Source organism: Atta cephalotes, assembly GCF_000143395.1.
Source record: "Atta cephalotes unplaced genomic scaffold scaffold00001, whole genome shotgun sequence".
Taxonomy (NCBI): Eukaryota; Metazoa; Arthropoda; class Insecta; order Hymenoptera; family Formicidae; genus Atta; species Atta cephalotes.
In genome coordinates this window covers 34858-47510 of record NW_012130065.1, presented here as the reverse complement: position 1 = coordinate 47510, position 12653 = coordinate 34858, and the positions used below count along the sequence as shown (strand labels likewise).

The 12653-nt window shown below is 29.2% G+C and overlaps 2 protein-coding genes across 2 annotated transcripts in view; one reads left to right on the top strand and one right to left on the bottom strand.

Annotated features, from left to right (window-relative positions):
- The first annotated feature begins 618 nt into the window (after positions 1-618).
- LOC105616983 (dynein light chain 2, cytoplasmic) lies at positions 619-1518 on the top strand. The gene is made up of 2 exons (XM_012202086.1): positions 619-729; positions 1357-1518. The coding sequence occupies exons 1-2, from the start codon at positions 622-624 to the stop codon at positions 1516-1518; spliced, it is 270 nt and encodes an 89-aa protein (XP_012057476.1). The 5' UTR covers positions 619-621.
- A 4006-nt stretch (positions 1519-5524) lies between these two features.
- The window catches only part of LOC105617597 (lipase 3-like), a 12736-nt gene continuing 5607 nt past the window's right edge, over positions 5525-12653 (bottom strand). Inside the window, exons 2-6 of the mRNA XM_012199156.1 lie at positions 6904-7161; positions 6668-6826; positions 6268-6352; positions 5916-6076; positions 5525-5674 (exon numbers count right to left, since the gene is read on the bottom strand). Coding sequence (XP_012054546.1) covers positions 5525-5674; positions 5916-6076; positions 6268-6352; positions 6668-6826; positions 6904-7161 — 813 coding nt within the window. The remainder of the gene's footprint in view (positions 5675-5915; positions 6077-6267; positions 6353-6667; positions 6827-6903; positions 7162-12653) is intronic.

Here is a 12653-nt window from a genome sequence, read left to right as displayed (position 1 = left end):
CTCTCTCTCTCTCTCTCTCTCTCTCTCTCTCTCTCTCTCTCCGCCTGCGCTATCTATTTTTCCCTTCTTCCTTTATCTTCCTGTCTTTGTTCTACCTGTGTTACTCCGAACACTCGCCTAACACTCGCCTTCGTATTATCATGCCGGCGGTAGACATGTACGCTACTGTCAAAGTCGTGCGCTTCCCGCGGCCCAGGTTGAGCCTCCCAATATATATATATAACGATACGTCCGGTAGAGTTGTCGAACAGCAGCCTCCGATTCGCGCGATTCACCCTTGTGGCATTTTACTTTGAGCACAAAACGCCGATAATGTCGCTTATAAATAAATCGTTTATTTTGAAAGTGATGTGAATCTAAAGCAGTGGTGAACCATCACTGTTGCAATCGCGGACTCATTTGAATTTATATTTCTTTCGGATTCACGCTGCTCACAAAGTTTTTCGTCCCGAATTGATATACATACATATGTCTGCAGATATATCTTTTGGTATATTTGCACTTTTGCCAAAACACATTGAGGTGTCTTTCTCAGTGTTTACATTAGAAAAAGGTGTTTCGTGTATGATAATAGCGTCACAGTATAACAATGCTATATCTTTATGTTCTAGGACAGACAAAATGTCGGACCGAAAAGCAGTAATCAAAAATGCTGATATGTCGGAGGAGATGCAACAAGATGCTGTTGACTGTGCCACTCAAGCTCTCGAAAAATATAACATTGAAAAGGTATATGCTCATCACACTTTTATGTATACAGATATAGATAACATACTGTAAACATCACACTTGTATTGTACAAAGAATGGAAAATTTAAGACACATGTAATTGAAGTAGATATATTTGCCAATAGATTTACTTTTAATTTTTATCTATTCAGTAAGGATCTTAATACATTTTATAAGCACGAATTTAATTAATTTATTATAAAAATTGAATAATTCATTAATGTCTTTGCATTAAGCAAGTTAACAACTTTTATTAGGAATAGGAATAATGTTTTATGAATAAAGAAGTACAATTATACATAAAGTTCTTATAATTTCAAAGAAGCTAAAGAATTCAATAAGTATTATAAAATGATATTTGAAATACATGACTTATTAATTTCATGGGACATGATTTATTAATTTCTTAATAAATCTGGGAGATTGATATATATAATATATTTATGATATATATAATATATTTAAAGTTGTAATATGTAAATGCAGTTTACTAAAATTATGTTAAAGGTCGATATTTGTTTTCTGAAAAATTTCTGTTATATAAATTCTCAAGTTACACAGGATGAGATTGTTAAATCAATAACACTATTGATTTTACCATTAATATCTATTGGTTTTGGCTTTCAGGACATTGCAGCATTTATCAAGAAAGAGTTCGATAAAAAGTACAACCCAACGTGGCATTGCATTGTAGGACGTAATTTTGGTAGCTATGTGACGCACGAAACAAGACATTTTATCTATTTCTACCTTGGTCAGGTAGCCATTCTCCTCTTTAAGAGCGGGTAAACTTGTTTTGCTATCCTCCTAAACATCCTTTTTCCTTCCTCTTCCTCCCTTGCTCACTATGCAAAATACATACATTTAAAATCACCGCCATGTGTAAAAGAGACTTCATTACTCATTATGTACACATTGAAAAATTTATTTTAAAAAAACAACGCATGTTTCGGATAAGCAAATGAAGATAAATATCAATGTTTCTTGATATATTGTTTGTCGTTACATAAGTAAAAAGATAATCCGAAAAAATTTTTGAGAAGACACAGCCGAAGGGTAGGGAGATAAACTAAGGGAAAAAAAAGAAGAAAAGAATGACATACAACTTTACATGTTAAAATGTATTTTGTATGCCAAGAAGTTTGTTGTGTTCTTGTTTTATATTATTAGGTAAATATGCAGAATATGGTTAAATTCAGTACTGGCGATTTTAAATTAGTAAATTTTAGCGTAAAATTGTTTAACGTATAGTGTTCAAGCAACACTAAATGGATTACATTTTTCGCGTAGAATAGGTTCATGCAGAACTCGGTATGTATTTGAGATCTTTTTATTTAACACTATTTGCAATACAAGCGTATTTTGTATTTGAAATCGGAAGTTTGAAAGCTTTTTATATTTCGAATAATTTTATAATTCAAATAATAAGGTTGATTGTCAGTGTTAGTATTTGAAATACAAAATTCTTTCAATCTTTTGTTATTAATGAAATATCTGAAATACAAAATATTTTCATGTACTCTGAACAAACACAAAATACAAAATATATTTGTGTTGCCAATATTGTTTTTCAAATAAAAATATTTCAAATACATGCCCAGCCCTGAGTTCATGTACCTTACTTGAATCTATACAGGGTGTCTACAAAGTCTGTCCGTACCCCCTACGTTTCAGAAACTGTTTCAAATTATGAAAAACCGGACATACATGGTATCTGTTAAGTAATCCTGTTAAGTAATCGCCAATAATGAATGTAAACCCGAATGAGATTGATTGCCCCTGTAATTGTTATTTTATATTAATTGGTAACCACTGTCTCTTACGTACTGTATATTGATTAACTTGATTTTGTATTTGCTATACAACTGCGACTGATATCTTTTGTTACATTAAGAATTCTCAAAATAATTGAACGGAAAAGGAAAAAAAGGAGCTCAATCTCTCTTTCGACGTGCGATAATCATCGTACACATACTCTATTGATTGAACTTTATTTCGATCAGATATAAAACTAACATGCTATTGAATAACAATATCTGACTCGTTCATTGCTACCTTCACAATTTTTATATTGTGCACAGATTATAACATAAAAAGGGGGGGAAGACATTTTATCTCGAGGCGATGTATACTTAGAAAAATATTCATTTCTCCAGAGAAAAAATTATCACCTTCTATCCGTATTAAATTCTTTTATGTAATATTCAACACTCCATATTATAGAGTACTTATATATATATATAAATATATATATATAATATAGATTATACATATGATATATTATTTATACATAGAGTGCAATCTTCAAACATTTTTTCATGCAGTATTTGATTATCGTAAATGTTGCTACATTGTTCAAATTTTAGACTGACTATTAAATAATATCAAACTATCATGCATGATCCTTTTTTTTAGAAGTTCGCAATGCCACTTTTATAAGCAGCGAATATATAGCAGAATGTTCAAAAGTATCACGATAAAAAATATCGAGTTATACTTTGAAGATCAACTTGTCCTTGAGAACATCTGAAAATATTCAACATGTTATTACGTTACTTTCCTTTTATTTATTTATTGTACATATATTCCAGCAGGTTTATTAACTCATAAATATTGCATATATTATTAGAGTAACACAGAATAAGCTGTATCTTTACGGTGTTATATGATGTACGTTATGCTTTCGCCGTACTTGCTACATGAGATCGGTTCAAGAAATATATCGCTAATAGGTTCGAATTAATCATCGGTAAAAGCCAATTGTACTTTGTATACACATTAAGTAAAGAACCTGTTACGCTGTTAGGCGGCGGTTGTCATATTCATTTGATTTGCCAAAATCAAAATCAAGATCTATTTCCGGAACGCTTTTTTAAAACATAAATAGAATACAAAGTATTAAATTATTTTTCTTACATCCGTGAAACATGGGTTAACAAATGAAAAAAATAAATGTGGCTATGGCAAAATCATTTTGGTTCTTTTGGAATCGAGCTTTCGAGGGTAAGAATCGCTCTGTGCACCTCCGCCGATTTCACGATCGAGTCTACATGCAGAAGATGCGGTAAAAGCAGATGAATATTATTGTGCTTAACAATAAAAATCAGTTCCACCCATGAAATGATGTATTTTTCTTTTCAGCGAGGCGCAATGTATAAAATAGAGAGCGAAGTTATTCTACATAAGAGCGATATTAAATATCACAAGGTCGAATTTTTCCTAAAATACTGAAATATCAGAGGGAAAAACGAATTGCGATCGTAACACGCGCGCGTTTATAATATACATATACATATACACACATTTGCAGCCTACGCACGCGATGCCAAGGAACATCAATAATGTGTTCTCGATAAAATTCAACCTTGTGACTCACAATGTGAAATGGCTACTAGAGGACTACCTGTTGTGCTTTGCATAATTTGCGTAACTTCGTTAGACTCGTGTATCTCATTTCCGCCCCTAATGACTATAAATACCTGTGCTTCTGCACACGTACAGATATCTCTCTCTCTATATATATATATATACATACGCGCGCGCGCGCGTATATATATATATATAATAAAATCATGTATGTATAAAATCTGTACTTTCTTTCAGAGTTCCCTAAAAATAAGTTTTTTCCAGTTGTTTCTTTATTGAATTTATGATTGATGATTTATGATTTATGATTGATAACATCGTTGATACATTATTACATTTATTAATAATTAATTTATTGTTACATTACATTTGGTCTTTAACATTACAGAATCCAATATATCTGGAGAAAAATTAGCTGTATATACATCGTAATTTTATTATACTAATCTTAATACATATTTACACATATCTCGAGTCTTTTTTAAAGTTATTTACAAGTTAAAACAAGTTTTGCTATTACAAGTAATTTCTCCTGAAAGATATTTTATATGTTATAGTATATTGCCTTTGATAATTAGAAATTAAAATAAAAGATAATATCTCGATAAATATTAGATATTATTTATTTATAATTATCTTGTATAATAATTGAATCTAAATTCAAAATTAATGACAATGTTAATTAAGTTATTAATTATAAAATTTCTATATATGCAAGTGAAAAAAATTAATATCTTAATTCTTAAACATCACGATTTTCTTATTTTATGAGCACATAAATAATATCGAGGATAATAGAAATTCGTGATTAAATAAAATTCTTTCTAATGGATTGATGATAATTCAATTCGATAATTATATTGTCACGCAAACATTCTTAGTCTTATAATAAATTTCTCTGATCTAAATGGAATCGATTTAAGGCTCCTCAGTCACTACAGTCATATTAAATCAGAAGTGAGAAATGACACGTTAATTCTTATTACATGCCATTTATAAAGACAATTTGAATAAAATAAACTGATGAGATTGTTTTAAAATTGTTGATTGTTTGTAAAAATGAATGAAAATTGTTTTTCTCCTGCCTAATAGTTAATAAATAATTATAAAAAGTGATAAAGATACGTGTAAGTGAAAATAAGCTACACATGTGCATTAAATAAAAGCACTTCATGTACTTTTCGTCACTTTTTATGATTATTTACTGATTGTCAGGGGGGAGATAAGCATAATTTTCGTTCATTTTGATAAAGCAATTTCATCATTTTGTTTTATCCAAATTGTCTTTATTTATAAATGATACCTAATAAAAATTAACATGTTATTTCTTGCTTCTGACGTCACGATTCAATATGGCTGTGATGATTACTCTGGACCCTTAGCATAAAATTTTAATCTGTAAAATTTATTGAACTTTAGTAGTTTAATGTTAGAAATGTGTCATCAGATTTAGTATCTTGTTATACAAAAGTTCTTTAACATCCTTAGCCCACATGAAATCCAGATGATTAAACTTTTTATATGGAACAAGAAATTTTCCAAGTGGATTGCCAAGTTCTTTTTCTAATTGGTCAACATCCTGCAAATGATAAAGATATCATGTAAACACATAATTTTTTCTATATAATTGAAACTACATAATAATTTATTTAAATTTAGCATCTCCAATATTTTCAAGATATTTGTTCTAATTAAAATATATAGGAAAGTTTATGTTTGCATATGCCTATATGAAAAAATAAATATCCTTGCAAATATGTTGAAGATATTTAAAATTGAAAACTATTGTAGTATTATGTATTAAAAAAATATATACGAACATCGACATGTGCTAACCAATCGTTGGCGCTATAATGCAATGAAACTGGCACTTTGATTTTTCCCAAGTCATATTTCGGAGGGTAGAAGGTACCATATTTCATCAAATTAGTGATGAGTGAATAATCATACTGTCTAAATTTCCCCATTGTAATAATGGATCCTGAGAATATATTCATGTTTATAAAAAATTTTATATATATATAATTGTATAATTATTTTATGTATTGTATATAATTTTATAAAATTTAAAGAAATATTAATGAAGTAGTATAATGGAATGCATTTACGATGTATGTTTCACTATCTTTATACGAGTATAATACAAGGTATTATAGTGGAATAGATGCTCACTACTTTTGATAAGCTGTAAATAATGCATTATTTGTTTCGTGGCTGCACCAGCCGGAGCATGTTCCATGATTAATGGTAGAAGAGTCTACAAGATGATAGCAGCATTAAGTATGAATAATCTCAAATTATTATAATAATGAACTGACATTATTATATATAATTCAAATAAATTATATGATTGTAAAATTCGTGATTAATTCTAAAACAAATTATCATGACATTATTTAATAACTAATAATAGAATGCTCTTCTACAGTACAAAGTTGCACAAAAGTTGTTGTAGCGATATTGCTGCAAATTCTGTGCCTATGGACTGTAAGAAACGAGTTTACTATGTGATAATTATTCTTATTTTAAATTTCACAAAATAATTAAAGGTATATTAATGATAGTATCGTACAGTATTAAACTGATCTTTATCGAATCCACTGATTAAGAAGATCAAATTAGTGCACAAGGGTTGCGTAATAGCGTTTTCCTCGCATATTATTTTCTGGAATTGTTTCATGATTTCGTTAGTAGGCGTGAATTCGTATATACCGATTAATTTTAATAATTCCTGCAACAAGACGTTTATTAAAAAAAGAAAAAGGTGAAAAAATTGATTTTTTTATTTTCGAATTTAAAATTGCATACGTTTAATGGATCGGAGAATCTTGCCAGGAATTGAAAAATGGGATTTCTTAATCTGCTGCAATAAGCAACTGGTGCTAACGCGAACATCGCCTGGATTTTGTGCTGATACTCTGGCAACTCCGTTGACATGACGAAGAAAGAAGTGGTACCCTGGCTGTGCCCCAGATAAAACATTTTCTCGCGACCAGTGATCTTCACGATATAATCTATCATGGCTGGAAGATCATACACGCCAATCTCATGCCAGCTATAAGAAAGATACGATTTTTATAATTTCTATGAATTATTTATCAATTCTCGGTTTGGGATAGAGATAATTTCTTTTTATATTAGATAAACAAATAGAAATATGGAAAAAAATTAAAGATATATACACTTAAAAAAATTATGGCATAGAAAAATTGTGAGTGAAAATTGGCCAATTTTGACTAACGATAACTTTGCGAAAAATTATCGTATATCAGTTTTTTTTAAATTTGAAATCTCTATTTTAAGATACTATGATCAGATTTTAAGTTTGATGCATTCCTGCCTTGCTGTTAACTTTCAAAATATGAGAATGATGTTAAAAAACATCTAGATTTAAGATAAATTTGTTCTTGCGTCACTTAATCATTTAATTGTTGCTATTAATTTAAACGGAACGTCCATTTTTGAAAAGGAAATGTCTCAAATGAGCCGAAAAAATGGTTCATCTGAATTTCTATATTTTAACTATTAATTATCGTTTTGAAAATTATTCAAATAAAAATTCTCATTTAAAATTCTATGTGTAATATGTACATATTGTTGCAGTCTAACAAATATTTTAAATATTAAACTACAAATGTATGATATATTTGACCAATAAATATTCAATAAGTATCAAATCCACAAAAATAACACTAAATGTCGCATGATTATCAATGACTTGACTAATAAAAAGATATATTGTATATTTTATCAACTTTTATTGTATCTGTAAAAATATTCCGGTAAAAAAAATTTTCATACATACATTAGTATGTATATATATATGTATAAATATGTATAAATATGTATAAACATACATAAATATTCATAAACACGTGTAACATATATGAAATATATCCCTTTTTCTTTTCTAAAATTACTCTTTAGAGTAATAGAAAATAACAATAATAACACGAAAACATAAAAAATAAAGAGATAATTTTTACATTATTCGTTAAATGAAGTTTGCGGAAATGTAAAAAAAAATACTTTGCATAATTATGTATAATTATGTATAAAATTATGCATAATTGAGCAATATGAGCAATTTTTTTACATTTTTTACATTTTTCCGAACTTGTTTTTTTCTAAAATAAATAATGTTAAAATTATCCTTATAATTATTTTTAATGTTTTCACATTACTATTATTATTTCTCTATTATACTAAAAAATAATTTTACAAAAAAAATAAAAATATATATAAAATTATTGTATGTTTATGAATATTTTTGTATGTTTATATATATTTATATATAATTATTTATATATATTTGGTGGTTGCATATGAAATCACTCGTGGCAATAGATTGCGTTAAGTATACTATTTCTTCGAATTGAAAGTTGGCAATACACATGATGATAGGTTTATAGAGTCTCGCCATAGATGACATTTGCGACGCGCTAACATCTATTTTGAATGTGTTTATAATGGCAAGTTTTGTCTCAAATAAATCACATTTGCGGGAAGTTATGCTGTTATTTCCCGGCAAAGAACTCGCCCGCAGAAATGCAAACATTTGTTAGAGGAAGTATATGCCGAACATGCTCCATCGAGTACAATGTGCAAAGAGTGGTTTCGCCGCTTCCAAAGTGATGATTTCTCTATGGATAACAAGGATAGCAGAAAATCACAAAAAATTTGAGAACACAGAATTGAACGCATTATTGGACGAAACCATCATTGGGGTTCGTTATTGACTGCAACTAATTCATTTGAAGCGAGCTCTGCTCGAAAAAAGGTCGGAATGGGAAAATCGCCATGACAAGTTGATTTTGCAGACAACGCCAGGTCGCATGTTACTCAACCAAGAAGTACTTAGAAGGAGTGAACTGGAAAATCCTATTCCATCCGCCATATTTCCCAGACATCGCACCCTCCGATTATCATTTGTTTCGGTCATTTGTTTCGGTAATGTAATTAGCTCTTTGGGCACAGCATTTCATCTTATACGAAAGTCTTATACGAAAGTCAAAAAATGGCTAAATGGATTGCCTCCAAAGAACCCAAATTCTTCCTTCATAGAATCCAGTTGTTAACCGAAAGATGGGTCAAGATTATTTGTTGTGATAGGCAATGCTTTGAATAAATAAACCAATTTGTCGATTTGTTACCACTGTCTTTTCTTTCATTAAAAAAATGGGCGCATATTTTATATGCAACCACCTAATACATATTTATGCATAAAAAATTTTTTATCGGCATTCCATTGTAGATAATACATTTCGGATTTTTATCAGAAGCTAATATGTAGTACTGTCTCGGATATCAAGTAGACTTCCGAGATGAATTTTTTATATATTGCATGCTGCTTTTATTTCTACAATTTAATATTAATTCTAATATTATTTAATTATTATATTAAATATACCAACTGTTATAATCAGATAATGGAAGAAATAGAATAATTAAGAAATACGAGCTTTTTTCCGCTAAAATTATATAGATTGACTTTATCCTAAAGTGACATCCGCTAAGCGAATATTTTTATCGTTTTGCTTCTTTTTTGATATGTATCATATTTCTTACATATCAAATCTCGTATGATTGTTTAATTATTAGAATTTATCCAAGGATGTGCCAATGCGAGCCAATACAAGTTAGATGTAAATTCATAACTTTATTCTTGAGAAAAATTAATAATTCTTATTTCAACTCTTTCGAGGTCTTCCTCACAATTGTCAGTGTAAAAATAAAATCGGTGACGTATAAATTTAATATAAAAGATGCGATGCGAAGCAATTGAAATATCGTTAACATATATTCATAAAATGATAATAGTGCTGCTTAACAAAATACTCAAATCTTACATTTCAGATTATTTGTAATTTAATAAAGATTTCGAATAAGTCTTTAAACCATAACTCAAATCAATTGAACAAAAAACTTACTTAATAATGTTAATGATGATTTGTGAGATAAGACATGTTAGCACAGAGACGTTTAGAGAATATGTGAGAGATCAAAATGGATTGTTAGTTATAGATCATAGTGATAAATAAATACAATACATATGGGGCATTCCCCATGCCAGCTACCCATTTTGCAAAGTTTCGTTCATATTGCTGAATAATAGACCCGTAGGCTAACTGGTTGCTGAACTGTAGGGCCGTCAATTTTTGGGCTTTCTCGTTGCAGCGCTCTTTTCGCTTGTCGTTAGTGAATGTAAAAGGCAAGTTCGAAAAAGAAATATTGACATTTTTTTATAGAAAATTGAACGCTTTTTTATGTGAAAATATTCTTTTTTTCAATTAGATCAGTTTTTGACGATTTCTATCTATTTTTAAATTTTCAAAATGGCGGTACGACTAAAAGGCCAGTCTCGATTTTCTTTTAATACAGTTCAAAATGTATCCCCGGTCTCTATTTGTTACTCTAAAAGAACATAATAGGACGCTTTCGTTTCGGAAAATGAGACAATATCGCTCCGTCACCCTGCCGGCGTGCCAGCACTCTCAGCCCAGTCGCCCAGCACGCGTCGCTGTTAGGCCCTGATGACATTTCTTTACATGAGTTTAAAAACAATTACTCTATGCGTTTAACAGGGTTGAGACTTTTTAAGATATAACTTAATGCCCGCATTACAATTGTCTTTTTAATTTTTTTAGTTTTTATTCTTTCTGTTATTTTTATTAATTTTTTTTATTTTTATATTTTTATTATTTTTTGTTCTTTTTATTTTTTATTTTTTATTTCTATTAGAATTTTCTATTAGATTATTTTTTATTAGAATATTATTTATTAGAATATTATTTAATCGATAATTTCTTTTTTCCAGAAAGCGGAATAAAACAGTGATACTTTTATGTTGATAACACTGTTTTAGTCGCAGAAAATCTGCCTTTTTTATATTCAAAGATGAATATGAAGCTGCTAAACAAAAGCAGTTAAATTTTTCACGGAGAAAGATATTATCGATTAAGAAATACTTTAATGCCACTACTCAAATTACTTTCCCCCGAAAATAAATGATAAAATATAAAAATATTTCAGGAAATAGAAATAAAAAAAATAATAAAAATAACAAAACTAATAAAAGTAATAGAAAAATAAAAACTAATATATATATATATATATATATAATTAAAAAGACAATTGTAATGCAGGCATTAAGGTATTCTTTAAAGATAGTCAATCTTGTTAAACGCAGAGAGGAATTATTTTTAAACTTATGTACATGTACAGCAATGTCATCAGCGACTCGTGCCGGGCGACTGGGCTGAGAATGATGGCGCGCCGGCAGAATGACGGGATGACATTGCCTTACTTTCCGAGCTCTTATTCCCAAACGAATGCGTGTCCCATTATATTCTTTTAGAGTAACAAAATAGAAACCTGAGATTATTTTGCTATATTAAAAGAAAATCAGGATTGGCTTTTTAGTCGTGCCGCCATTTTGAAAATTTAAAAACAGATAGAAATCATCAAAAACTGATCTAATCGAAAAAAAAGTATTTTCATGTGAAAGGGCGTTCAATTTTCTATAAGAAAATGTTAATATTTCATTTTCAAACTTGCCTTTCATATCCACTAACGATAAGCGAAAAGAGCGCTGCGACGAGAAAGCCCAAAAATTGCCCTACAGTTCAGTAATCAATTAGCCTATTATTCGGCATAGAGTCTTTATTCATCACTGTTCAAGCTCAAGCAATATAAACAAAATCCATGAAATGGGTTCACAAAATGAGTGGCTGACTTGGCATGAAATGCCCTATAATATGGTAATAAATAATATACAATACATATACGTATTTTATACAATAAATTAGAGAAGTAAAACATGGAAATGTCAAATCTTTTTGAATAGATCTTGGTATAATGGATCTAAAAATTCTGTGTCCTGCACATTTAATCCATTTTTTGTTAACAAACAAAATAAACAATAAAAATTTGTTCTAAAATGAGTCGTTTATTATAATTCTTTTCTCTGTCTAAAAGCTTTGTGCGATTCCAGTTAAAATCATGATTATGCTCCAATTTATGTTCAGGATTTACGGATTTTTGTTTCGTGTTCTTTTTGATAAGATTACGATATTTATCTAACCTGGTCTTAAACAACTTACAAAAGAACTATCTAAGATAACTTTATCGGATTCATTCTTAGATGAAAATTACTGTGGCCTTTTGATTTATTCTCAATGATGTCACAATTTATTCGTGATTATTGCGATATTGTGAGTCTATTGCATCTCAATAAAGTAAATTATTTTCATCATTCATGATTCCATCATAAATGATAAATTACGGAAGGAGCGTTAATGAACTTTAATCAAAAATCGTCTTAAAGATGAAGAGTAAATATCATTTTTTTTCCTTGCTATCCTAGAATTAATTGACAGGTGAGATGTATCTTTTTTTCTCGGCGTGCATTTACCGTATTTTTCTTGTTTGATGTGTTTGTTAAATAATATGGATATTTACGTATACAATAACACTTGTTAAACATGGATCTTAATATCTGTGTATGTATGTATATATATATATATATATATATATATATATATATATATATATATATA